Here is a 27,818-nt window from a genome sequence, read left to right as displayed (position 1 = left end):
CACAGCCCAAGTTAAACCTCATTGTCTGCCACCTGCCCATTTCTCTCCACCCCACCGTGCCCTTTTCAGTTCACGACTTCCATTCTCACCTGAGTGACCACATCGGCCTCCTCAGGGGTCTCTATTCTATCCACAACTGGATTCTCTACAAAGCAACAGAAGCCATGGTCTCTCTCAGGGACAGATCTAACAATGTCCTTCATCTGGTTAAACCTAGGATAAAGTTGTTTTGTCTTTTAATTCCTTAATAAGGGCTGGAGAGATGGCTCGCTAGATAAGATCACTTGCTGCAATGCATGAGGGTCTGAGCGGGCCTCTGAGACTGATTTCAATTCTTTAGGACCTGCATAAACATCTGGGCAGGGCCATGCACACCTGTAAGTCTAGTCCTGTGGGGTGCACAGACTGGAGAATCACTGGGGCTCGCAAAAACTCAGCTTTCCATTCAGAGAGGAAATGCATCTCGAGGAAATATGTCAAAGAGTGATAGAGAAATGGCATCCAGTGTTCTCTTTTGGCCTCCATGTGCCTGCTACCACATCTACATATACATGTGCATGCACCATAACCCCCCCCACACACACACATCACACATATGCAAAATAAAATCCTTTAGTAAGGCCTTCCCAGTTCAGATCCAGCCCATCTCACTTCTTGCCTTTCCTTTCCTCCAGCCACACAGCAGTTCAGTTTCTGAAAGAGCCCTGCACCTTCCTGGCTTAGCTTACTCTGTTCCCTGTGCCTGGGACGCAGATCCCTCTTGCCAACTTAGCTTCCATTCCTTAAAATCTGGCTCTAGCTTTCCCTATTCTCTTTATAGACCCTTGGGGGTGATCAACCAGCCTCTCTTTTTCACTTATGCGCACATGAGAGTGGCTCGATCAACATTTGTTCTCTCTTTCAGCTCCGCTACAAGATCCCAGAGGGCAGGGAGAGACGGCATCTGTTCTTCTCACTGGAGTCTCCGTTCCCACCACAGGGGTCTAAGTCTTAACTATCCCTCAAGGTTCTGTCCAGACATCTCTCTGGGGAAGCCCCTCTGGCTCCTGGCTTTGCCAACCCATGAACCAGCATGACCCTCTACCATGACATTCACTGGTGGCTCCCTGTAATAATCTGCCTACATATTTGTGCTCCCCACTTGATGGGTCCTTGGAGGGTGAGAACCCTATCTTGGCTGCATTGTTTCCCTTCCATGCAGCACGGTGCCCGCTCTGAGAGAGATTAAATGGTGGGTGGATGAATGAATGAGTGAGCGAACAACCATCACAGTTCAGTGAACTTGGGTTTCATTCCCACAAAGGCAGGGGCCAAACCTGATAATGGTATCTGCCCTTTCACTAACACTACGGTTCGAACATCACAGAGCCCTTCCCAGTTAGCACCTTTCTGCTTTGTCACTTCTTGTGCCTTTGACTGTTGCCCTGGCAATCAACAAAACTAGGTGCACACGGCACCCCTGTCCCATTATGCAAACAGGGCCTCACATGCCCCAGCTTTCTATAGATTATGCAAAAAAATCATTTTAAATATCTCCTTCCTCTTTGACTCATGTGTTTAAGTTTTTCTCGTATCTGGGGGAGGGCGTCATTTTTATTTTCTAATCATTAAGAAATATTTAAAATATGTTTCCAAAAAAAAAAAGTATGTTCTCATTTTTTCAAGGCGATCTAGAGGTGGGACTCTCCTAGGAAACTTAGCAAGAAGTGAGTCCTTTCCATCACTTTTGTGGGCTGGGATCGGAATCAGAATAGGACACGATGCATGAACGTGAGGAGGTCACGGCGCATAGATGGCTTGAACGTTCATAGCAGTTATGACAGAATGTGACAGGAAACGCCTTCAAGACACATGTGCAGAGTGGGCCAAAGCCTCTGACTCACCCAACGGTGGAGGAAGGGTCCTACATGGGGAAGTCTAGCATGTGCAAGGCATGCTGGGTTATAATGCTGGCAGGTGAATCCACGTGCCAGAAGCAAGAGTGCAAAGGCAGTGATGGGTGGTGTGGCCGGAGCGACGTCACAAAGGCCTTGTGTGCTAGGCTGAGGAGAGCCATAGGTGGCCACTGGATGACTCAAGGCCCAGGAAGGAACGAAAGGGGTCCAGAAAGCCCCTCAAAGATGCCTGGCGGTAAGCTGGAAGGACTAAGAATGGTGAGAAGAGGGCAAGAAGCCCCGGGAGTCCCAGCCAAGGTGGTGGCGATGGGCAAGGAGCGGAGGGGGCCCTGTGAGGAGGTCTGCAACCAGGGGCTTTGAAGTCCTGAGAAGACATCTGCCTTTGGATTTCTATGACTTGGGGCTGGCTGGATTCTGAAGGTAGACCTTGGCATGGTTTACAGATAAAGGGATGGAGACTGAATTATAAATGGAAGAGATTTAAAAAAAAAAAAAAAAACCCTACAGAATGTACAAGCCCTGAAACGTACTAGATGCAGGAAGGTCACAGAAGGGTCAAACAAGACTAGTGAATGGGTAGCAGGCATTTGAGGTGACACCCTGAAACATCTCAAGGATACAGCTTGCCTAAGGAAGCAATCCCCTCTGCTGAAGTCCAGGGCTGGAGTGGCGGTCACCCAGCTTTGCACCAACATTGTCAGACCTGGGGCAGAGTTGACCACAACTCTAGACAGCACCGGAGGCTCTTCATAAACTAGCCCATCTCCATTGAATTTGATTCAATTCTTCAATTTGGGGAGTTTTTTAAGAATATATTTTATTTATTTATTTGAGAGAAAGAGGCAGAGATAGAGAGAGAATGAGGGCACCAGGGCCTCCAACCAGTGCAAAGAGCTCCAGATGCATGTGTCACCTTGTGTATCTAGCTTACGTGGGTCCAGGAGAATCAAACCGGGATCCTCTGGCTTTGCAGGAAGATGCCTTAACTGCTAAGCCATCCTTCCAGCTCTGGAAGGTTGTTTTTTGTTTTTGTTTTTTTAACTGAAAGTTACACATAGTGTAAGGAATCAGATAGACACAGGTCAGAAGCATCAGTTTGCTATGTCTCTCTTTTCTGTTCTCCAGAGGGTAATGCTTTTGGTTTTTTTTTTTTTTTTTGTTCTAAATATTTTTTGTTTATTTATTTGAGAGACAGAGAGAGACAGAGGCAGAGAGAAAGAGAATGGGCATGCCAGGGCCTTCAGCCACTGCAAAAGAACTCCAGACACATGCACCTCCTTGTGTATCTGGCTTATGTGGGTTCTGGGGAATCAAACCAGGGTCCTTAAGTTTCTCAGGCAAACGCTTTAACTACTAAGCCATTTCCCCAGCCGGCAACTGCTTTTAACTGAGACAATTCATCTGATATTCACCTCCAAGCTCTAAATACATGAATATATTGGAACCTCCTGAGTTTTCCATGTTAGGCATTTATAAGGCCTGGCCTTTCTAATGTGGTAGACAGTGACTTAACCATTGTCATCTCAGCCACACACACACATGCCTACGTCCCATTCCCCACCCCCTCCAATAAAGTGATATCCCAAATGAAGGTTATGTAATGTGCTTATGGTATGCCAAAAAGTTTTCCTTATCTTTATTAATCCACCAGAATTCATATCAGGCTTTCTCCTACTAATTTACTTAATATTTGTGACACTTACCACCATTTCAGCCCCTCATCCTCCCCCTGCTGGAAGAAACATGTCTTCTCTTTTCACCACAGCTCTGCCAACGTCATCTCCCTGAAGAAATCGTCAGTGTGACCTTCTGCCTAGCTTCAGTGTGAACAGGCTTGTGTCTGGCAGATCCCTTGCTGGCCGTGTGAGATTTTCCTTTAGTGCCCGCCTCTTGTGTTGGGGTCCCTGTTTTCTTCATCTTCCGTCTTACACTTTTAGGTTCCCTCCCTCGTTCCGGTGCAGGGCATCCTTTAACCTCTTCCTGAGAGGAGGGACAAGGCAGCATTCTTTTTCAAAACCCAGCATATCTGAAAGTGTTGGATTCTTCCCTCACTCTCTGTCTCTCTCTGTGTTCATTAGTTTGGGTTTAGAATTTGAAGTAGGAAATACTTTTTCCTTAGAAACATTGTTCCAGTGAGTCCTGGTTTCCAGGCTTGATAACTCTAATGACACTTTGTGACTGATCTCGTTCGACTTTTTGAGCAATTTTTATGAAACCAGCTTGTTTGTAACTGTCTCAGATCTATTATATCTCTTCTTTTTCTCCAGTTTTCTAAGATTCTGTAGTAGTTTGTAATTCAGCTTCATTCCCTGGGGAGTTAGTTGGGATAGAACCAAAACTCCTAAAGTGTATATGTCCATTTCCTTCAAGGTATACCTATAGAATACCCGCAAAAGAACATATAGATACGACATAGAATATTCAATACTATATAAATGTTTTTATAATGGATGAATACAGAATACTTATTTCATGTAACATGTATGTACTATTTATAGAGCTGTCTACCCCCTGGTGGGAGCCAAGCAGGAATAAGCATTATTTTTGTGGCTGCCTTAATACCATCATTATTGCTGAAAAACCATTAATGCACATATATTTGTACCCGCAGTAGCTCTTGAGTCAGAAGTTCAATGCTGATACATTGACACATGCCCAGAGATTAAGTAACTTGCCCAAGACCTCAAAGCAGAACACAGTTTCAAATCTGAACAGGCTCAAGCCAGGGCTCAGTTGCATTGCTACATAGCAAACCCGGATATTGCTTGAAGCTCCAGGTTAGAGCCCCTAGGGTTTGCCACCAAACTGAAGCATGGCTCTTGAAGAGTATGGGGGAGAACTTGCCTTACTGTTGCTTATTTAGCGTGAGGCTCTGAGAAACACTCTGCCTCCCTGAACTTCAGGTTCCAGATCTGTGAAATGGAGTCAAGGACACACTGTAGAGTTTAGGGAGGGCCGGGGAGACGGATCCACCAGGAAGAGCATGAGGACCCGGCGGAGCCTGAGGCATGCAAAAAGCTAGGCCATGCTTACCTATAACCCCAGCACTGAAAGGGATCTAGGTCTCTGGGACTGATTGCTCTACCAGTCTAGCAAAGGTGAGCTCCAGCTTCAGTGAGAGGCCTTGACTCTAGGAAACGAGGCAGAAGAGCGACAGAGAAGGGCTGTAGGCATTCTCCAAACACACACGCATCGGCACCCACATGTGCACACACACGCCTGGAGCCAGGCCGTGGTGACCTAAGGAGACTGAGCAGCTGTGCTCCCTGGAGAAAGGCGGGAACCCTGGAGGAATTCTGAGAACATAGGATATTAAACGAGTATAGAAATTCTTTGATGGGCACGAGTTCTCTCTTTTTTAAAAAGTTTTTAAAAAATTTTTTTTATTATTTATTTATTTGAGAGTGACAGAGAAAGAGGGAGAGAGAGAGAGAGAGAGAATGGGCGCCCCAGGGCCTCCAGCCACTACAAACGAACTCCAGACACTGTGCACCCTTGTGCATCTGGCTAACGTGGGACCTGGGGAACCGAGCCTCAAACCGGGGTCCTTAGGCTTCACAGGCAAGCGCTTAACCGCTAAGCCATCTCTCCAGCCCTCGAGTTCTCTCTTGAAGCATTCATTCCATTGTAATCAAAGACCCCCATCATTTCTACCAAGGTGAGCTTCCAGGCACAGTCTGCCAGAACTAGCAAATGGCTTTTCTCTGCTTCTATCCAGTGGTTAATCCTCACTAAGGGTACACACACTTGGCATGTGCAAGGGCCTGGGTTCAAATCCCAACACACACACTAACACGGTAACACACAACAAAGGAAAACAAGTAATAGTCACTACATCACGGGATTCATGTGATGTATATATGAGGTAACATATTAAACATGTCTACCACCACAACAGATGCTTTTTTTTTTTTTCTTTTCCGAGGTAGGGTCTCTCTCGCTCTAGCTCAGGCTGACCTGGACTTCACTATGTCGTCTCAAGGTGGCCTCGAACTCACGGCATTCCCCCTACCTCTGCCTCCGGAGTGCTGGGATTAAAGGTGTGCGCCACCACGCCCAGCGATGCTGTCTTTTTTTGTTGTTTATTTTTATTTAAGAGTGGCAGACAGAGAGAGAAAGAGACAGAGAGGGAAAGAATGGGCGCGCCAGACGCATGCACACCCGTGTGCATCTGGCTAACGTGGGTCTGGGGAACACAGCCTCGAACCAGGGTCCTTAGGCTTCACAGGCAAGCGCTTAACCGTTAGGCCATTGTTGCGATTTTCTTTGGCTAGCCTACACTCGCGGGTATACTTGCCATCTGCCAGAGAATTTCTAAGTGCTGTTATTTTACACGCACACTTCATAGATGGAGAGACCAAAGCTCGGGGACAGAGAAAACAGGACTGACATTCACGTCCGAATTGCTAAGCCGGTATTTGAGCTGGGGAGGATTTCAGGGCTGAACTGGATGGATGGACGCCTTCGGCCCGGCAGGCCTGCAGGTGGCTTCCAGGCCGGGCCGGCAGGTGGCAGCATAGAGCTGCGGTGAGAGTTGACGGCTTCCCAGGCCACGCCCAGAGCCTCCGCTGGGCGGGGCGTCTCGCCGCCGGTCCGCGACGCTCCCCCGAATCGTCTCCCGTGGATGGGTTCTCCGTTTGCTCGAGACCCCGGCTCTGGAGGGACGCCGCAGGGACCCGTGTGGAACGCAGTCTCTTAAGTTCAAACACGAGGAGCTTCCCAGGATCACAAGACCATGTCCCGCAGGGAGCCTCTGGGCAGCTGGGCTCTCCCCCAGGAGCGCAGGAGGACGGCGACACCCACGAACCTCTCCATCCCCGAGAGTGGTGTCGGGGATCCGTGCTGGATCGTTCCCCGGGGCACTGGAAGGTGGGGGACTCCCCGGGCTCGGTGCATGCGTGAGGAGTGCGGCGGAGGTGGGGGATTGGCTGCCGAGGACACTCAAGACCTAGGACGGGCGCGGGGCATCTTCCAGCCAAGTTCTCCGGGGACCGGGGCAAATGGATTTAGGGACAATTAGGGTGTGTGTATGCGGGGGGCGGGGGGTGTTGGTTAATAAGCCGGCGGTTTCCATGACGCTGGGGACGTGGGGGAGGAATGCACCCCAAGCTGTGGCGAAACAACTGCTGAGCCTGGCCGGCCCGGCTGGAGAAGCCCGGGCAGTGCGGGTGGGCGGGGTGCGGGGCGCCGGGCAGGCCGGGGGCGGGGCGGTCACGTGCGCCCGAGGGGGCGAGGCCCCAGCCTGCCCGGGAGCGAACCGAGCCGGCCAAGTGTCCCGGCACGGAGCGAACTTTCCTCCTCCCACCCACCCACCCACCCACCCACACCCCCCTCCCACCAACACCCCACCCCGGACGGAGATCGCCTTTGCGGGAACCCTAGGCAGGAACAGCCAGCGGCATACCGAGGTGTCCGTGGCCAGCCAGCCACGGGGACGGCGACTGCCCCAGGTGGGGGACCGACATTCCCAAGGGGGCGGGAGGGGGAAGGTCCAGAGGAATTTAGGAGCGAGCGCGGGAAGAAGAGCCTCGTTAAGCTGTCTCCACGTCGCTGAGGTTTGGCGTTTCTTCTGGGACAAGGTTGCGCTCCTGGGCAAGTGTTCCCGTCAACTCCAGGGGACAGCCGAGAGTCCGCTGTCCCTTAAGACTTGCAGGAGTCAGACACTTGTCCAGAGCGCGCTGCGGACATGGTGAACGAAGAACCCAACCCGGAGGAGGAGCGCAATGACAGCCCCGCGCAGGAGCCCGCGTTCCAAGTGGACGCGAGCCACCCCAGCGTCTCCATCCACCCCAGCGTCTCCATCCACCCCAGCGTCTCCATCCACCCCAGCGTCTCTGCCCAACCCAGCAGTTCGGCCCACCCTAGTACCTTTGCCCAGCCTAGCCAGCCCAGTACCTTGTGCCCCGAAGACAGCGTAATCAAGGTGAGCAAACGGCGCTGGGCCGTGGTTCTGGTGTTCAGCTGCTACTCCATGTGCAATGCCTTTCAGTGGATCCAGTACGGCTCCATCAATAACATCTTCATGACCTTCTACGGGGTCAGCGCCTTTGCCATCGATTGGCTGTCCATGTGCTACATGCTGACCTACATCCCTCTGCTCCTGCCCGTGGCCTGGCTGCTGGAGAAGTTCGGCCTGCGCACTATCGCCATCACGGGCTCGGCTCTCAACTGCCTGGGGGCCTGGGTGAAGCTTGGCAGCCTGCAGCCTCACCTCTTCCCAGTCACCATGTTGGGACAGGTCATCTGCTCCGTGGCCCAGGTCTTCATCCTGGGAATGCCCTCCCGCATCGCATCCGTGTGGTTCGGGGCGAACGAGGTCTCCACGGCGTGCTCCGTGGCCGTGTTTGGCAATCAGGTGAGTGGAGGATCGTGTGCGCGCGGGTTGATCAAGGGACAGAGGACAGCTTGCTATGTGTTAGAGCTACCCTTGCCATCGCCCCTGGATGGGGAGCTATCATTTTCTGGTCAACGGCCTTTATGACTCTGGTGGCTTTGTGGTTGGGTGTGACTGGCAGTGTGGTTGGGTGATTGTGACTGTCAGTGACATGGGACCTTTCTTTTATCTCCAGTTTCTCCTCCTCCAGCAGAAAGCACGCTTCTAATCTAGAACAGACTCAGCTTTGAGGGTGTCACTCCTGACCCTGTGTCAGTCCTCCAACTTCCTTCCACCTGTGACTTCAAGGAATGCTCCTCTTTCTCTGGAGGCAGCCCTGGCCACCAGAGGGTTCTGGGATCACTGGGATTTGGCCGGTGTTGGGTGTTGGTAGCTGGACGGACTGGCTTTCCTAGAGTGCCTGTCTCCTGTGCTGCATAGAGTAGGAGGCCAGACCCAGTGCTATTTGGTTCTATTCTTACTTAAAAAAAAATTATTTTATTTGAGAGAGAGAGATAAAAGCAGAGAGAGAGAGAGAGAGACAGACAAACCGACAGAACAGACGGAGAGAATAGAAGAGCCACTGCCTCTAGCTGCTGCAAAGGAACTCCAGACACATCTGCTACTTTGTGCGTGTGGCTTTACGTGGTGGGTACTGGGGAACTGAACCTGGGTCCTTTGGATTTGAAGACAGGCGCCTTAACCACTAAGCCATCTCTCCAGCCCACTTTTTTTTAACTTTTTTTTTTTTTTTTAAACACACATCTAAAGCTGGGACAGTAGGAACAGTGCTTTGTGCGAAACTCCTTCCCTGGGATGGTGTTGAAATCTCACTCTGAATTTTCAAAACATCTGGTAAAAGTAGCTCATAGCTTACTCCTTTTTTTTTTGTTCTGCCTTTTGGGAAGGGGAAACCCCAGATTTTTCTTCCCAGTGTGGTTTTGATCCAAAAACTTGGCCATGTTAGCAGTCTGATAACCTCCTGCACATATTTGAAGCAAAGCAAAGCAAAATAGACGTGTATGGGTTCTTTAACTTTGCCATGGTCCTCAGGCTTTTGCAAGTTCGTGCAGCCCTGGCAGCTGTCAACAGATGACCCATGACCCTTAGTTCACGTACACCTATTTTTCTCTTACCTGTTCATTTCTTTTACAAAATGTAACCTTTGATTTAGTAGGACAGAAACTCCCCAGATTTTCTCTAAAGGCAAATTTCTTTTCAGTTTGTCACTACCAGGTAGGTAACTAGAGCTCAGGTTCCCCGTGTCCATGAGCTCTGCACTTGGTAGTAGCTTCAGCAAACAATGAAAGCAAACAGGCTGGCTGTCTTCAGCTCATAAAAAGCAGCAACAGGGGCTGGTGAGATGGCTTAGCAATTAAGGCGCTTGCCTGCAAAGCCAAAGGACCCAGGTTCAATTCCCCAGGACCCACATTAAGCCAGATGCACAATGGGGCACACACATCTGGAGTTCAGGTGCAGTGGCTGGAGGCCCTGGTGCGTCCATTTCCTCTCTCTCTCTGTCTCTTTCCCTATTTCTGTATCTCTCTCTCAAATAAATAAATAAATAAATAAATAAAAATAGTTATTTTTTAAAAAGCAGCAACAACAACTTGCCCAGTTTCCACCTGTTAATTTAAATGTTTTGAAAGTTGAGTTGACTTCAAACCTGGAGATAAAATGAGATGACTCTTATCCTGGTTTGAGGCTCGAATCCCCAGGACCCATGTTAGCCAGGTGCACATGATGGTGCATGCATCTGGAGTTCGTTTGCAGTGGCTGGAGGCCCTGGTGCACCCATTCTCTCTCTCTCTCTCTCTCTCTGCCTCTTTCTCTCTCTGTCTGTCGCTCTCAAATAAATACATACATACATATATAAAATAAACATAAAAGAATTTGTTAAAAAAACAAAACTGATATGAGCCAGGTGTGGTGACACATGCCTGTACTGCCTGTACTAGGAGGTGAAGGGAAGAAGGATGGATCAAGGCCATCCTGAGCTACAAAGTGAGTTCAAGACTAGCCTGGGCTACATGAGACCCTCTCAAAAAGCCAGATAAAGGGAGGAACTGTGAAGGTAACTCAACAGTTAAAGGCTCTTGCTTGCAAAGCCTGCTGGCCTGAGTTCAATTCCCAAGCCACACATGTAAGCCATATGCAAAATGTGGTGTAAGTGTCTGGTAGTTACTTGCAGCTGCAAGACATCCTAGCTCCCCTCACTACACATACACACATACACACACACACCCCACATAGAAACACATGTACAAATTTAAAAAATTTAAAAAGCCAAATAAATTAAATAAAACATATTGAAAAGGACACTTATTAACCCCCTATTAATATCCCCATTGTAACCCTATAGTTAGATTTCTCATTATTGGGTTTTTCTTTTCTTTTTAAAGTTTTTTGAAAATGTTTTTTATATTTTATTTGAGAGAGACAGAGAGAGAGAGGCATGCCAGAGCCTCTAGCCACTACAAACTCCAGATGCCTTTGCCGCCTTGTTCATCTGGCTTACGTGGGTACTGGGGAATCGAACCTGGGTCCTGAGACTTCGCAGGCAGGCAGGCAAGCACCTTAGTGGCTAAGCCATCTCTCCAGCCCAGGATTTTTCTCTTATTAGAGGCTGAAACTGGAGGTGAATAATCTAGTTTCCAGGGGTTGCTCCTCTATGAGCAGAACATGATTCACGCAGGGTCATGCAATCCCAGATCTTCTGTTTGGGAAAGCAGGATTCTAGATTAGAAGAAACCTCTTGGCCTGGCATCATCAACATGAGAAATTCTAACACACGTTTTTTGGTTGTTGTTAACCACAAGGCACAAAGTCATAAGTTTTCACACCCTCGTCACACACGTTTGAAGAAACTTAATACTAGATATGTCGTTAAAATTTAATAGTCTTGGTTATTCATTTCCCACCCTACTGCAGTTCACAAATGTCAGGAAATGCTAAGAATTGTACACTTAAAAACACCCTGACAAGGCTTATTTGGATCAGGGAGATAACTGTTTCTTTGATCTTTTAGGCTTAATCCTCCATGTTAAATTCAACATTATGAAAAACTGAACTGTCTAGTCTTCCTCATGGAGAGATGAGTGTGTTTGTTTCTCTGTGCGTTGCAACCTTTTTCTGGACGAAGCACCTGCTGAGTTGGGCGGGGGGCGGATACGGAGATAGCACTTGTACTTTGCAGCTTAGAGAAAAGATTCCACGGAGCTGGCGAGGCCTACAGAGGATGTTCTTCAGGCTTCATTCTTCATGGTCATTTAAAAAAAATACTTTATTTATTTATGTATTTATTTATTCGTGAGAGAGAGAGAAAGAGGGAGAGAGAGGGGAAGCACACCACGACCTCTAACCACTGCAAACAAAACTTCAGATGCATGCGCGACCTTGTGCAGCTGGCTTATGTGGGTACTGCAGAATCAAACCTGGGTCCTTAGGCTTTGCAGGCAAGCGCTGTAGCTGCTATCTCTCTGGCCCCTTCCTTGTCATTTTGATTCTATCCTCAACTCCTATGCTCTTGTCAACCTGCAGAAAAGGAAAAGGATTATTCAAAGAACATCAGTGCCTTGTTGGGAATAGCAGAATCCTGGAATGGAAGGACACAGGCCATAGTAACCTACAATGTACTCAAAGAGGTTGAGGCAAATGGAATTTCTAAAGATACCAATGCGGGAGTTGCAGAGATTTTGAAATAATAATCCTTAAGCACCATGATTATTGTAAGAAGCGTGTTTGAGGTTGACCAATTGCTGGGATGACATTCTTACAGAAGTAGGTTTTTGAATATATTTTATTTATTTAAGAGAGAGACAGAGGGAGGGAGGGAGGAAGAGAGAACAGTATGCCAGAGCCTCCAGCTGCTGCAAACAAACTCTAGGCACATGCGCCGCCTTGTACTTCTGGCTTACGTGGGTCCTGGGGAATCAAATCTGGGTCCTTTGGCTTTGCAAGCAAGTGCTTTAACTGCTAGGCCTTCTCTCCAGCCCTTGAAGTAATTTTTTTAAAAATATTTTTATTTATTTACTTAAGAGAGAGTGAGAATGGGCACGCCAGGGCCTCCAGCCACTGCTAATAAACTCTAGATATATGCGCCACGTTGTGCATCTGGCTTTATGTGAATACCGGGGAATCAAACCAGGGTCCTTAGGCTTTGCAGGAAAGCATCTTACCTCTGAGCCATCTCTCCGGCCCCTGGAGAAGTAGTTTTTGTAGAGCTGAGGGTGTAGCCCAGTGGTGGAGTGCGCACCTGGCACGTGTGAGATCTAGGTTCGGTCCTGATCCCTAGTCTCACAAAGCTGTGGTGGCCCCTATGCAAGGGTAGAGTCTGACAGTCTTTTGTGATATGTCAATCAGGTATAAGGATTTTTCCTTTCAAAACCTCCTTCCTTTATTTACCTTTGGGGCGAGGTGTTAAAGGTTGCCACAAGTGGCTTTATTTTGATTCTGACAACTTTCATACTTCTGTCGTAGAGTGAGAATTCCCACTTCTCTGTTCTGTTGTCTCTTTGTTCCTACCAATTTTACCAGCCTCTGCTTGCATTAAATCCAACCTTCATACATTCAGCAGATATTTACTGAGCACATATCTCTTGCCAGACCCTGGGCTGGGGCCATGAAAATGTCACTTCTCATAGAGTTCCTATAGCAGATGACATCAAGATTCAGGTTAAAATAATAATAACAGGTTGTAGCATAAATTAGTTTTTAGTTCTCAGTGAAGTTTTTAATATTTTCTTTTTTTTTTTTTTTTCTTTTGAGGTAGGGTCTCACTCTAGCGCAACCTGACCTGGAATTCACTGTATTCTCAGGGTGGCCTCGAACTCACGGGGATCCTCCTACCTCTGCCTCCTGAGTGCTGGGATTATTAAAGGTGTGCACCACCACACCCAGCCTGAAGTTTTTAGTATTTTCTTTGTCTGGTTGCTATGGAAAAGGTTAAAGAAGTGGGAAAGAAGCTAATGTGTATAAGACACCTACTGTGCACAAGATGCTTTTCCATCCAGTAGCTAATTCAATCTTTTCACAACTTTATAAGGTGGGAGGATTGTCCCCGTTGTTACAGGTAAGGGGATTAAGAGCCATATATATACTGAGCAACATTCACAGGTTCCTAGATCAGCTGAGTGTGGAAGAGTGGAATTGTTCTGTCTCCAAAAGCAGTGTCAGTAGGCCAATATTGAATCCTCATACGTATAAAGCATGTGGAAAAAAAAAGGCCAAGGGCTAGGTTATAACTCAGTGGTGGAGCATTTGCTCAGCATGTGTTCTAGGCTCTGGATTTGAACCCCATTACCGCTATGCTCCCCCTACCACCAAAAATGCAATTCTGAGAATCTAATATTGTCCTTTGTATCCCAAGGAGTTTCTAGCAGTTGTCCTCCAAGTCAGGGCCAAGCCCTGGTCCTCTGTGTGAGGGCTGCTCTGTCTGCTTCTTTTCACTTAACTGAGGAGCCCCACATAGCCAGGAAGGTGGGCTAGAGTCTAGAAGCAAGAAGCCAGTGGGTCATATTTCTGGGGGAGCAGAGATGTCAAGCACCCCTAGATCTATAACTGGGGCTCATCCTTTCTCTTGGTGAGTTGCAACAGCTGCTCCCAGGTATGAACAGCTTGGCTTTTTAAAAACAATTTTTTTTTTTTTTGAGTAACACTTGTAGCATTGTGTCCAGGAGAAGCCATCTGTGTGGGGTTTTGAGTGACATGGACACATTGTTTTTGCACACAAGTGAGAAGAAAAAGAGTTGTGATAGAATTTGGTGGCCCAGGATTGAGACAGATGTAGATGTCAGAGGAGATCTTCCAAGATCTTTGATCAGCGTCAGCCCACACGAGACACCATAGCACTGAGAGGGTCAGGGACCTCCCCAAAAATGCCCAGACAACACACCGACACCCACAAACAGAGCAGGAGAGAAGAGAGACAGGGAAAACATAGCAGCCTTACAGAGCCAGTCCAGCAGGAGCCCAGCTGGCCATCTGAAACAGCCCCGTCCAATGGAACTGTAATGTAAGCACACTTGCAAGCCACGTATGGAACTTACTTTTCTAGTAGCTGCATCAAAAATATAAACGCAGGGCTGGAGAGTTGGCTGAGCAGCTGAGGTTAGCAGTGAAGGTGCTTGCTGCCTGTGAAATCTAAGGACCTGTGCTTGACTCTCCAGATCCCATGTAAGTCAGATGCACAAGTTGACACAAGTGTGCAAAGTCGTACGTGTGCACAGGATGGTGCTGTGTCTGGAGTTTGATTGCAGTGGCTGGAGACCCTGGTGCACCAATTCTCTCTCTCTCTCTCTCTCTCTCTCTGTCTCTGTGTGTGTGTGTGTGTGTGTGTATGTGTGTGTGTGTGTGTGTCTTGTTCTCACTCATGCTGTCTCATAAAAAAGGCCAGTCTGTTGGGCTTGTCTCAAAAAATATATATATAAATGCAGGGCTGGAGAGATGGCTTAGTGATTAAGGCGCATGCCCGCAAAGCATAAGGACCGAGGTCTGATTCCCCAGTACCCACGTGTGCCAGATGTACAAGGTGGTGCATGCATCTGAAGTTCATTTGCAGAGGCTGGAGGCTCTGGCACACCCACTCTCTCTCCTTTTCTCTACCTATTTCTCTCTCTCTCTCAAATAAATAAAAGTAAAAATATTTTTAAAAAAAAAAAACAACGAAAAAACCAAAGCCGGGCATGGTGGCACATACCTTTAATCCCAGCACTCGGGAGGCAGAGGTAGGAGAATCGCCGTCAGTTTCAGGCCACCCTGAGACTACATGGTGAATTCCAGGTTAGCCTGGGCTTCAGTGAGACCCTATCTCGAAAAAAGAAAAAAAAAAGTAGAATAGGTTTGAGGTAACCCTCTCAAATACACTTGGGGCCAGCCTGGTTAAATAAGTGAGACAGAACTAATAAAAGTGACAATGGAATGGGGTTTGGTCCCATGCTCATTTAAAGGCAGTGGTGCCTCACCTTCTTTCAGTTGTCAGCATGACCCAGTGTTAGTAGATCTTTCTTTCCTTCCTTCCTTCTTTTCTCTCTCTCTCTCTTTCCTTCTTTCTTCTTTTCTTCTTCATCTTTTTTTTTTTTTAAAGAGAAACCAGCATTTGTTCTACAAAGATAAGCACCTGTGCTCCATCCTTCTTACCAGGCCAAGTGACACATGACTTTAATCCCAGCACTGGGGAGGAGGAGACTCGAGAGAATAGAATCCCTGGGACTTGCTGACTTGGTGATCTCTGAGACTCTGGCTCAGAGGAGGGGAGAGGTGTTCCTGAAGATGATGAGTGAGGCTGGCCTTTGGTTTCCACATGTGCACGCTTCTGTTCATGCTCACGGGGATCCGTGCATGCACGTTGAAAACAGAAAGAGAGAGAGGGAAATCAGACACACAGATTCTTATGACAGTCTTTTTAGGAGGTGTGTTGAGATAGTCTTGCTATGTAGTCCAAACAGGCAGGCCTTAAACTTTTTGTGATCCTATTGAATATGCCTCCTGAGTGTGGGAGGATCACAGGCATATGCCACCACACCTGGTTTAAAATCTGTTTGTGTTTTTTTTAAAAATAAAAACCTTATTTAAAAATTTACGTAATCCCTACTCACCATCCTCCTTTATCCCCATCTCCGTACCCCTCTACCGAAAACTTTCTTTCCTGTGATTCCCTCTATTCATTTAACGTCTTTGTGTTGTTTTTTTCACCCTCCTTCATCGTCCACAGTAACCTGTTGACGTGCTGAGTATCATGCAGGTCTTGTGCGGGTAATGGCCGCTCCTGTGAGGTCACGAATGCAATGACCATTTTGTGTCTGGAAGATAAGACAGCGTTCCAAAGCTCTCCTCCCCGCCCTGCCCTTTGGCTCTGCTCCTGCCCCCTCTTCCACTACAGTCCTGAGCCATTGGAGGGTGTGATAGGGACATAGCCTTTAGTGCTGAGCATTCATATCTGCCTGTTTGTTTGTTTGTTCTTAAGTCATGGTAATATGTAATGTATGCAATTTGTAATGTAATGGGATGTTTATCACCTTAACCATGCATAAGTATGCGATTCAATGGACTTAACTTCATTCAATGCCATCACTATCTCCACAAACTTTTCATCAGCCCCAACAAAACTCTGATCAGTATACACTATCTCCTCTTCCAAGTCCCAGAGAATGTCTACTCTATATTCTGCCCCTTTGAATTTGCATGTTCTGGGAGCCTCGTGGAAGCTCAATCCTATGCTCCTTACCCTTCACTATCTGGCTCATGAAATTGTTTTTTTTGTTGTTGTTGTTGTTGCTGCTGTTGTTTGTTTTTCTTTTTTTTTTAATTTATTTTTCTCAATTTTTATTAACATTTTCCATGATTATAAAAATTATCCCATGGGCTGGAGAGATGACTTAGTGGTTAAGGCATTTCCTTACAGAGCCAAAGGACCCAGGTTCGACTCTCCAGGACCCACGTAAGCCAGATGCACAAGGGGGCACACGCATCTAGAGTTCGTCTGCAGTGGCTGGAGGCCCTGGTGCGCCCATTCTCTCTCCCCCCCCATCTCTCTCAAAAATAAATAAAAATAAAGTTAAAAAAAAATTATCCCATGGTAATACCCCCCTGCCCTTTGAAATTCCATTCTCCATCATATCCCCTCCCTATCTCAATCAGTCTGTCTTTTATTTTGATGTCATGATCTTCGAGGTGGGGTCTCCCTCTAGCCCAGGCTGACCTGGAATTCACTATGTAATCTCAGGATAACCTTGAACTCATGTCGATACTCCTATCTCTGCCTCCCAAATTCTGGAATTAAAGGCTTGTGCCTCCACGCCCAGCTGAAAGTGGTTTTTATTTATTTATTTATTTATTTATTTATTTATTTATTTGAGAGCGACAGACACACACAGAGAGAAGGACAGATAGAGGGAGAGAGAGAGAGAATGGGCGCTCCAGGGCTTCCAGCCTCTGCAAACGAACTCCAGACGCGTGCGCCCCCTTGTGCATCTGGCTAACGTGGGACCTAGGGAACTGAGCCTCGAACCGGGGTCCTTAGGCTTCACAGGCAAGCGCTTAACCGCTAAGCCATCTCTCCAGCCCTGAAAGTGGTTTTTTAAATGTTGCAACTAATGTAAAGATTCTTTTTATTATTAAATATTATTTATTATTATTATTATAAGTTTATTATTAAATATTTATTTGCAGCCAGGCATGGTGGCACACCTTTAATCCCAGCACTCGGGAGGTAGTGGTAGGAGGATCGCCATGAGTTCAAGGCCACCCTGAGACTACATAGTGAATTCCAGGTCAGCCTGAGCTAGAGTGAGATCCTACCTCGAAAAACAAAACAAACAGAAAATTATTTGCTTTTAAGACAGTCATTGTGTATTATTATGGCCTAAATTTGATATTCTTCTGCCTTAGCCTCCTGAGAGATAGGATTATGTGTGTGTGTATGTGTGTGTAAATGTGCCAGGGTCTTTGCTATTGCAAACAAATAACAGTTTGGCTTTATGTGGGTGGCTGGAGAATTGAACCCTTGGCTGGTAGGCTTTGTAAGCAAGCACCTTTTAACTGCTAAGCCATCTCCCCAGCCTAATCAAGAAATTTTTGACAAGGGTGTCAAGGCCTTTCAATTGGGGGAAAAAAAAAAATCTTTTCAGCCGGGTGTGGTGGCGCACACCTTTAATCCCAGCACTCGGGAGGCAGAGGTAGGAGGATCTCCGTGAGTTCAAGGCCACCCTGAGACTACAGAGTTTATTCCAGGTCAGCCTGGACCACAGTGAGACCCTACCTCAAAAAACCAAAAAAAAAAAAAAAAAAAAAAAATCTTTTCAACAAACAATGGTGAGAAAACTGGATATCCACATATGAAAGGATGAAATAGTATGCTTATATTAAAATTATAAAAAAGACTTAATTGAGGGCTGGAGAGATGGCTTGGTGGCTAAGGTGTTTGCTGGCAAGGCCAAAGAACCTAGGTTTGATTTCCCAGGACCCACATAAACCAGATGCACAAAGTGGCACATGTGTCTGGCATTTATTTGCATTGGCTAGAAGCCTTGGTGCACCCACTCTCTCTCTCTCTGCCTCTTTCTCTCCCTCCCCCCCCCCCTCTCTCTCAAATAAACAAAATATTTAGCAAGCCAGGCATGGTGGCGCACACCTTTAATCCCAGCTCTCAAGAGGCAGAGGTAGGAGGGTCTCTGTGAGTTTGAGGCTACCCTGAGACTACATAGTTAATTCCAGGTCAGCCTGGGCTAAAGTGAGACCCTACCTCAAAAAAATAAATAAAAAAAAGAAGTAAAGTAAAACTTAATTGAAATGGACCAAAGGCAAACATAGAAGCTGAAACCATAAAATGCTTAGAAGAAAACGCAGTAGAAAAACTAAGACACTGGATTAGGAAATGTTTTCTTAGATATGATACCAAAAGCAGATATCAAAAGAAAAAATAAATTTATCTATACACGAAAATTTAAAACTTGTTTTTGCGAGGTAAGGTTTCATTCTAGCTCAGGCTGACTTGGAATTCACTCTGTAGTCTCATGGTGGCCTCAAACTCACAGTGATCCTCCTACCTCTGCCAAGTGCTGGGATTAAAGGCATGCACCATTGCGCCCGGCTTCAAAATTTAAAACTTTTGCACATCAAAGGACATATCAATAGCATGAAAAGGCAGTCCATGGGAGGGAAATAATATTTATGAATTGTTTATTTGCTAGGCCCCCTTTTTTTTAAATTATTTATTTATTTATTTGAGAGCGACAGACACAGAGAGAAAGACAGATAGAGGGAGAGAGAGAGAATGGGCGCGCCAGGGCTTCCAGCCTCTGCAAACGAACTCCAGATGCGTGCGCCCCCTTGTGCATCTGGCTAATGTGGGACCTGGGGAACCGAGCCTCGAACCGGGGTCCTTAGGCTTCACAGGCAAGCACTTAACCACTAAGCCATCTCTCCAGCCCTGCTAGGCCCCTTTTGCTTGCTATACAGTCTGCCAATCATTAGAAGAACTTTGCAAAAGAGTCAAGTCACACAGTGACCAGACATGAGGAGGGAAGAGCTCCAAGTTTCAAGTCCACCTCCTCACAACAGAACTGAGGGTTGCTTTTGGCACAAAGAATCAGGGTGGCCTGAGCCAAGGAGAAAGGACTGGAGGAAAATAAAAAACGAAGTTATCTGTGGCCAGAGTGTGTGCAGTCAAACTAAATGGCTCCTTATAGAACATGCGTTCTGAAAATGGCCCTGTTAGTGTCCTGTGTAGTGGAATTTTGACCCTCTGATATCAAAAGTTCACTCCTGGAAGCTTTGTACAATCCTAAGTGGAGGATCAATGGTTTCAATTGGCTTGAGCCACCTCTAAGTTCCTAAAAAGTTGGGGCTGGAGAAATTGCTAGTAGTTAAAGCCATTTGCTTACAAAGCCTGATGGCCTGGGTTTGATTTCCCTAAAAAGCAACTGGGGCATCAGAGGTGAAATCTATACTGTTAGTAGAAGTCTATTGCTTAGTTATGGGACTTCTAACATGGGTTATAAAAGCAAATGAGGCTAAAAAGTCAAAGCTGGGCAGCCTACAGTTCAGTTCAGACAGTAGCTACAGAGGAGGGTTAGCACTCTGCAGATTTAATAAAGCCTTGCTGGCACAAGACTGCTCCCACTTCAGATGCCCTTGAGCAAGTTCCAAGGGGCATACTTCCAACCGGCCAGCCACAGTCGGTGGCTCCCAAAAGTTGATTGCTGTCGCTCACTGGCTGGGGGAAAATACTTCATTCAAACTTACTAGTTTGTTATAAAAGATGCAACCCAGGAAATGCTCGTGGTGCATGGGGCAGGGTGTGGGATGAGAGAGGGTAGGGAGCTCCTGTGCCGTATCCTGGCAGAGCAGCCTTCCAGGCCAGCCTGGTTGCCAAATCTGGAAGCATCTGAAACTCAACACTCTGCAGTGTGTGTGTGTTGTGTGCACATGGGCACATGTGATGCAGATGTGTAAGCCCCATGCACATGCATGCAGAGAACAAAGGAGAATATTAGATGTCCCCTCCAATGTTTGTCTGCATATTTCCTTGAGACACAGTTTCTTTTTTTTTTTTTTAATTATTTATTTATTTGAGAGTGACAGACAGAGAGAAAGACAGATAGAGAGAGAGAGAGAGAATGGGCGCGCCAGGGCTTCCAGACTTTGCAAACGAACCCCAGATGCGTGTGCCCCTTGTGCATCTGGCTAACGTGGGACCTGGGAAATTGAGCCTCGAACCGGGGTCCTTAGGCTTCACAGGCAAGCGCTTAACCGCTAAGCCATCTCTCCAGCCCAAGAGACACAGTTTCTTTTCTGAACCTGGAGCTGACTTCACAGGCCCCTGAGATTCTCTGGCCTTTGCTCCCCGCAGGCCGAGGGTTACTGGTGTGAGTGGACGTGCCCCGATGACTGTGGGGGTGCTGGGCCCTCTCTAAGGCCTTTATGCTTGCATAGCAAGTGCTCTTCACCACTGAGCCATCTTCCCCAGTCCCAACATTCTGGGTTTTTTTTTTTTTTTTTTCCAAAAATTTTTTTGTTTATTTTTATTTATTTATTTGAAAGCGACAGACAGAGAGAAAAGAGGCAGATAGAGAGAGAGAGAGAGAGAATGGGTGCACCAGGGCCTCCAGCCACTGCAAACAAACTCCAGATGTGTGCGCCCCCATGTGCATCTGGTTAACATGGGTCCTGGGGAATCGAGCCTTGAACCGGGGTCCTTAGGCTTCACAGGCAAGTGCTTAACTGCTAAGCCATCTCTCCAGCCCTCAAAATTTTTTTATTAGCAACTTCCATGATTATAAAAAATATCCCATGGTAATACCCTCCCTCCCCCACTTTTCCCTTTGAAACTCTACTCTCCATCATCTCCCCTCCCCATCTCTATCAGTCTCTCTTTTATTTTGATGTCATGATCTTTTCCTCCTATTATGATGGGCTTGTATAGGTAGTGTTAGGCACTGTGAGGTCATGGATATCCAGGCCATTTTGTTCTGGGGGGAGCTGAAACTTAATACAGTTTAATCTCCAGAACCTATCACTCATTAGCGTAAACTGGAGTCTCCTGGAAAGGGGCTCTTTAAGAATAACAAAATAGGGCTGGAGAGATGGCTTAGTGGTTAAGCGCTTGCCTGTGAAGCCTAAGGACACCGCTTCAAGGCTCGATTCCCCAGGACCCACGTTAGCCAGATGCACAAGGGGGCACATGCATCTGGAATTCGTTCGCAGTGGCTAGAAGCCCTGGCGTGCCCATTCTCTCTTTCCCCCTCCTTCTCTGTCTGTCACTCTCAAACAAAAATAAACAAAAATTTTAAAAAAAGAATAACAAAATATTCCTGATATTCAGGAAATTCCAGGGATTTTTGGGAGCTCTGTGCCAGCCAGGAACAAGGGAGAAAAAGGCCTTTGTTTTTGGCTTTCCAAGGTAGGGTCTCCCTGTAGCTCAGGCTGAATTCACTATGGAGTCTCAGGGTGGCCTCAAACTCATGGCAATCCTTCTACTTCTGCCTCCCAAGTGCTGTGATTAAAGGTGCGCACCACCACACCCGGCTCCAACTAGCATTTTTTTATTCTGCAGGTACCTAGGATGGTCACATTCACAAAGGGTGGAAAAGGTGGTTGCTATGGGAAAGTGTTTCACAGGTACTGCATTTCAGTTTGAGAGGATGAGGATGGTTCTGGTTCTGCAGTGAGACGGAGGTTATGGTACTATAGTAATGTGAATATTGGGCTGGAGAGACGGCTTAGCAGTTAAGGCACCTGCCTGCAAAGCCTAAGGACCCAGGTTCGATTCTCCGGGTCCCACATAGACCAGATGCACATGGTGGTACTTGCGTCTGGAGTTCCTTTGCAGTGGCTAGAGGCCCTGGCATGCCCATTCTCTCTCCCTCTCTCTCTAATAAATAAAAATAAATCTTAAAAAAAAATGGCAAAAAATAATGTGAGTATCCTTAACACAACAGGGCTGTGTGGTGCAGCTAAGAATGGCTGAAATATTAATTTTTTTCCTTAGTGTTGGAGATAAAACCCACATTCTCAGCCACTCTAGGCAAGTACTCTACCACTGAGCGACATTCTCACCTAAAATATTAAAATTTTTTATGCCGTGCATATTCAACCAGCAGCACACAAAAGGCTGCTCCATACACCCCTTCTTTCAGCTGGAACCTGCTCCCGTCTTCTGTCACCCACTCCCGCCTTTCTGCTCTGAGGAATGCGTCCCCTGACCTTTGTTTTGGGGTGGTTTGTAAAGTATCCATGCTCCCATCCTCTTCCTTCCACTTCTCACCAAGTGGGAAACTTCCCAAAGGGCCAGACCTGACTGCCATAGTGGGGCTTTGGTCGTTATAGTGCTGGCATTGGACTGCATGCATTAATAGGTTTTCACTTCCTTAAAAAAAATTAAGGTGACAACTCAGTGAACAGAGTTCAGGATGTCAGAGGTGGCCACCAGAGGTTCTGGTCACCAGAGGTGAATTTATTTTGAGCCAAATATAAGCCCTCATTTGCCCAGAAACACGGATTCAGGTCGTTCTGAGTGACATAGTTCACCATGTGAGAGGTTTTCCTGTGCCTTTAAAGTCACGTTACAAATGACTTACAAAGCATTTATCAAATATCTTGATGGGGACTTCAGGTAGGTAAGAGTGAGGAAGTCTCCTATAGGATTCAAATGTTATCTGTTTACATTCTTAGCTTTGGGATTGGTAGAAGCTAATGATTTGCTTCAGTAAATAACTTTTCAAAGGGCTTACCTGACCGTCAAAGGATGTTTGATGGATAGGAGTTTGGTGATAAATGGCTGATTCTCAATCTCCACAGTCTCCACACTCAGCAGAGTTCTAATCAGAAGGTCAACATCAATGTGGCTTCTCTAGGGAACTTCCCCCTATGGAGGGAAGAAGGATTGTGGCCGGCTTAGTTCCCCACTCAAAATCCCCTTTCACTGGAAGGAGGTATTGAGTTCTCAAAGGCCTTTGTGCAGAACTGCCTTTGGCTCGGCTGTGGACTGCAATCAGGTCTATAATTGTGTCAGATTCTTTCGTACACTGGAGATAATGCTGGCTAAGGCAAAAGGTGCCAGACAGGGGTAAATGGGGTGCCAGCAAAGAGCGGTTAGCTAGCCAAGTTGATTAGGTATGGACAACTACAGAAAGGTGGGTAAGGAGTAGCTCAGGGGTAGAGTGTTTGACTAGTGTGCTCGAGATAGAGACGTGAGTTCGAGGCCACCCTGAGACTACATAGTGAATTCCAGGTCAGCCTAGGCTAGAGTGAGACCCTACCTCAAAACAACCAAAAACAAATAAACGAACAAAAAACTATCCAAGCAACCAAACAAAAAATACATGGACAGAAGCTGGGCGTGGTGGTCTATGCCTTTAATCCCACCACTTGGGAAGCAGAGGTAGGAGGATCCCCGCCGTGAGTTCGAGGCCACCCGAGACTACTTAGTGAGTTCCAGGTCAGCTGAAGGCTGAGGGGGTTCTTAGTGGCCAAAAGTTGGGTACGGGGAGAGGCGGCCATCCCAGACGCTTTCTGGACAGTACTCCCCAGTGAGGACCTGGCTTTCAAGCTAAGAGCAGAGTTAGTGCTAGGAGATGGGGTTATTTTCCCAGAGTGTGGCGACAGAAACTCATTTGTGATGAGACTTTGGGGGGTCTCTGGGATGGCACAGGTATTATAGATAGGTCAGCTCCATGCCCACTCTGCATACTGCGGCCCAAACCCAATGGCTGAAGGAGGGAGGTGTCCAGACTTATCAGGTGCACACAGCTGCTTTCAACTGCTTGATCCTTGATCTGTTTCCAGAAGTGCTGTTAACAGGATGCCCTTCCCTTGACTTGACTCCCCCAACCACCCACATCAATCAGCCCTGTGTGGATTACAGGATAAAGGCTGCAGCCCCTTACAGGTGATAAGGACCCACGGGGGTCAAGGTAAAAACTATTTGTTTCTCCTCCTCTTCCTCTTCCTCCTTCTTCTTCTTTTTTTGTTGTTTTGGTTTTTTTTGAGGTAGGGTCTCACTCTAGCCCAGGCTGATCTGGAATTCACTATGTATTCTCAGGGTGGCCTCAAACTCACAGTGATCCTCCTACCTCTGCCTCCCGAGTGCTGGGATTAAAGGCGTGCGCCACCACGCCCGGCTGGCTTTTCTTCTTATTCCCTGTCCCCTATGTCCTCCCAGTACTTCATAGAGCATTTCCCTTTGTTCCCTGTAGAACAAACCTCTTCTTCTCGGGTGACTCATTAAGTATTGGAGGGGGGTGTTGTGGACTGTGGTGGCCACAGCTTTCTGAGCTCAGCTTCACTTCCCACGCAGCTCAAGAGGCAGCCTGGCCAGGGCACTTGGAGACAGGCCTTCTGATCATAGAGGTGAATGGGGGGGGGGGGGCTGGGTACTGCTTCCTTACTAACTTCCCAGGAGCACCTGTGTGCGGGGGCGCCTCCTGACTTCCACCAGCTTCCAGATTCTATCTCCAGAGGAGGTGAATATCAGCGGAGTCAGGGAGCCACGGCCCAGCACTGCTTCTAGTATTGGAGGACTTCTGCAATGGGGTGCTTGGAGTTCAGGAAAGTCCTTGAACCCTAAGCCCTAGGTCTAACTTTTTAAAAGATTTTATTTTTATTTATTTATTAGAGACAGAGAGAGTGAGAGAGAGAGAGAGTGATAATGGGGACGCCAGGATCTCTAGCCACTGTAAGTGAATTCCAAATGCATGTGCCACCATGTGCATCTGGCTTACTTGGGACCAGGCGAATTGAACCTGGGTCCTTAGGTTTTGTAGGCCTGTGCCTTAACCGCTAAGCCATCTCTCCAGCCCCCCTAGGCCCAATTTTTAATCAAAGAATTAAATAGAATAGACCAAGAAGGATGATTATTAAATTATTATATTTATTGAGGGAAATACAGAGCCAAGAAAAGCTATCCACGTGGCTAGAGATCCCATGTGGGGCGGGGGTGGGGCTATGGAATGAAAAGAGAGAAAAGAAAGTTCAAAGAGATCTGGCCCTGTGGGGAGCTGGAGGGGAGAAAGAGCCCATGTGGAAAGTAAGGGCTGGGGGGCCCTCCAACAACTCAAAGCTCCCAAGTGATTAAGCAGCTCAGAGAGTGGCTCCTCTTGCAAATGTTATTTATAACCTTATAGTGGTGGGCCCTGTCTTCCTGCTCAGGTGAACCGTAGGGACAGCTGGTTGGTTAGGGCTAAGGGCTGTCTCAGGAAGATGCGATCTTTGACTGACACCAGGTTCCAGGGGTTGAATTTAACCAACCACAATGTTTAGACCCTATGAAAGAAAGACCTCCCTCCCAAGAGGGGCCCAGGTTGCTTGTGGAAAAACAGGCCTAGGGAACTGGGCAGGAGATCAGGATCCAGACCATCCTTTGCTCTGTAGTAAGTGCAGATTTCCTTTTTTTTTTTTTTTTTTTGTTCATTTTTTATTTATTTGAGAGTGACAGAGAGAAAGACAGATAGAGGGAGAGAGAGAGAATGGGCGCGCCAGGGCTTCCAGCCTCTGCAAACGAACTCCAGACGCGTGCGCCCCCTTGTGCATCTGGCTAACGTGGGACCTGGGGAACCGAGCCTCGAACCGGGGTCCTTAGGCTTCACAGGCAAGCGCTTAACCGCTAAGCCATCTCTCCAGCCCCAGATTTCCTTTTTTACTTTCAGGGGTCCATTCATCCTAAACTGCCTACTCCCTCTCAGTTCCATTCACCCTTAGGGATGTCCACTGAGGTTAAGCTGACTCTTTGACTATGCCACAGGAAAGAATTTCAGAATGAGTCATTACATCAGGGAGTTTATTAATTTTTTTTTTTTTTTTTTTGAGGTAGGGTTTCACTCTAGCCCAGGCTGACCTGGAATTCACTATGGAGTCTCAGGGTGGCCTTGAATTATTGAGTTTTTAAGACAGCGATGAGCCAAGCACAGTGGGTCATGCCTGTAATCCCAGCACTCAGGAGGCTGAGGCAGGAAGATAACCATAAATTTGAAGCCAGCCTTGGCTACATAATGACTTTCAAGGCTACTTTGGGCTGCAGATGTGGCTCTGTCAAAAGAGAAGAAGGGCTGGGTGTGGTGGTGCATGCCTTTAATCCCAGCAGTCGGGAGGCAGAGGTAGGAGGATCGCCGTGAGTTCGAGGCCACCCTGAAACTCCATAGTGAATTCCAGGTCGTCAGCCCGGGCTAGAGTGAGACCCTACCTCAAAAAACAAAACAAACAAACAAACAAACAAACAAACAAAAAGATGGAGGAAGGAAGGAAGAAGACAAAAGAAAGAGAAAGAAAAGGTCAGTACACATCCAAGTGTGAGTGTGGGCTTCTCAGAGTCACTATATATAGTGGTAAATATATATCTATGTTTAGGTATATATTTATATTTAGATACATATATAATTTACCACAATATATTCACTGTATGTATATGTATATATCATATGCATATGCACTTAGCCACAGAACCATTGCTCATAGGATGTAATGTATAACCAAGTTTAATAATTAAGTAAGGTTTCAAACTATAGGAGATGATTTATCCCATTGTTAAGAATTTCCTTTTGTAAACGAAATCGCAAGGTGGTTTTATGAGATGCATTGTTTCTATTTAGGGATGAGAGAGGCATGCTAACAAGGTTCAGCTCAAGGCCACAAACTGTTCTGCCCTCAGTAATTTGCTGTCTTGACCATTCCTGTTTGAAACTCTCTAGGTAAGGGGCCGGTTGAGCATTAGCCCCCTAGGCAAGTCTGGTTTTATCAGATGGGTTGAAGTTTCTTGAGATCCAGTCCACAGGAAATCTCCCAGACTGGATCTCGGGGTGAGAGTTTTCTTTCCCCGCCAGGCCTGTCTTCCTCTCGTGCCTCAGTGAGCACTGGTCTCCTTCAGTTCCAGTCAACAGCCCAGTGGCACAAGCTACAGCAAGGTGGGGGCCCTACTCCCCAAAACGTTTGGGCTGGCACCATTGGGTTGCTAGCTCTAGAGGCAGCCTGGCCCATTATGCACGAAACTATTTGTGTGCCTGTCTTCTCTGAGAACCATGTTGAAGCAGGCCCATTCCCATGGCCTGTTTGTTTTGGGGTAGTGGCTGTCTGTCCCTTGAGTAAACCAGACCCCCTGGGGACCTTTGTCCTAAGAGTCCTGTTTGGTGCTGGACATGTTCATGGAGACCATTTGAGTGCACTCAGGGGACTCTCTGTACACTGAGTCGCTTGGGGAAATGCCTGCCTGGGAGACCTGAAGAAACCAGCAGCTGACGATTGTGTTTTCATTCCCTTGGCCATGGAGATCGGTTGCCTGTAAAGGGTGGTCCCTGAGCCTTCAGCCTCAGAAACACCTTGGCTGCTGCTGCTTCTTCTTTTTTTTTTTTTTTTTTTTAAGGCAGATTCCTAAGGACAAGGGCAGACTCGAGGAGTTGGTCTTTCTGGGGGCCCAGGGGGAGGGGTGAAACCCAGGAATCTGTGTTTTGATTCTCCTCCAAGGCTCCTGCCACTCCTGGAAGTCTGAGGGATAGCATGAACTTCGTGTGGATGCCAAGGAAGCTGCAGCCATGACTGTCAGCAGCTGGGTTGGGGCCTCCGGC

General features: G+C 47.2%; 1 protein-coding gene across 2 annotated transcripts in view; it reads left to right on the top strand.

The window, feature by feature from the left end:
- The first annotated feature begins 7,269 nt into the window (after positions 1–7,269).
- Flvcr2 (FLVCR heme transporter 2) overlaps positions 7,270–27,818 on the top strand; it is a 73,032-nt gene continuing 52,483 nt past the window's right edge. The window contains exon 1 of one of the 2 annotated variants that reach the window (XM_045155086.1): positions 7,270–8,250. In XM_045155086.1, coding sequence (XP_045011021.1) covers positions 7,582–8,250 — 669 coding nt within the window. In that variant the 5' untranslated portion in view covers positions 7,270–7,581. The remainder of the gene's footprint in view (positions 8,251–27,818) is intronic. The other variant, XM_004649397.2, reaches the window with a different exon arrangement.

This window comes from Jaculus jaculus, chromosome 7, assembly GCF_020740685.1.
Source record: "Jaculus jaculus isolate mJacJac1 chromosome 7, mJacJac1.mat.Y.cur, whole genome shotgun sequence".
Classification (NCBI taxonomy): Eukaryota; Metazoa; Chordata; class Mammalia; order Rodentia; family Dipodidae; genus Jaculus; species Jaculus jaculus.
Note: the sequence above shows the minus strand (reverse complement) of the source record. Positions and strands in the feature narration are given on the sequence as shown.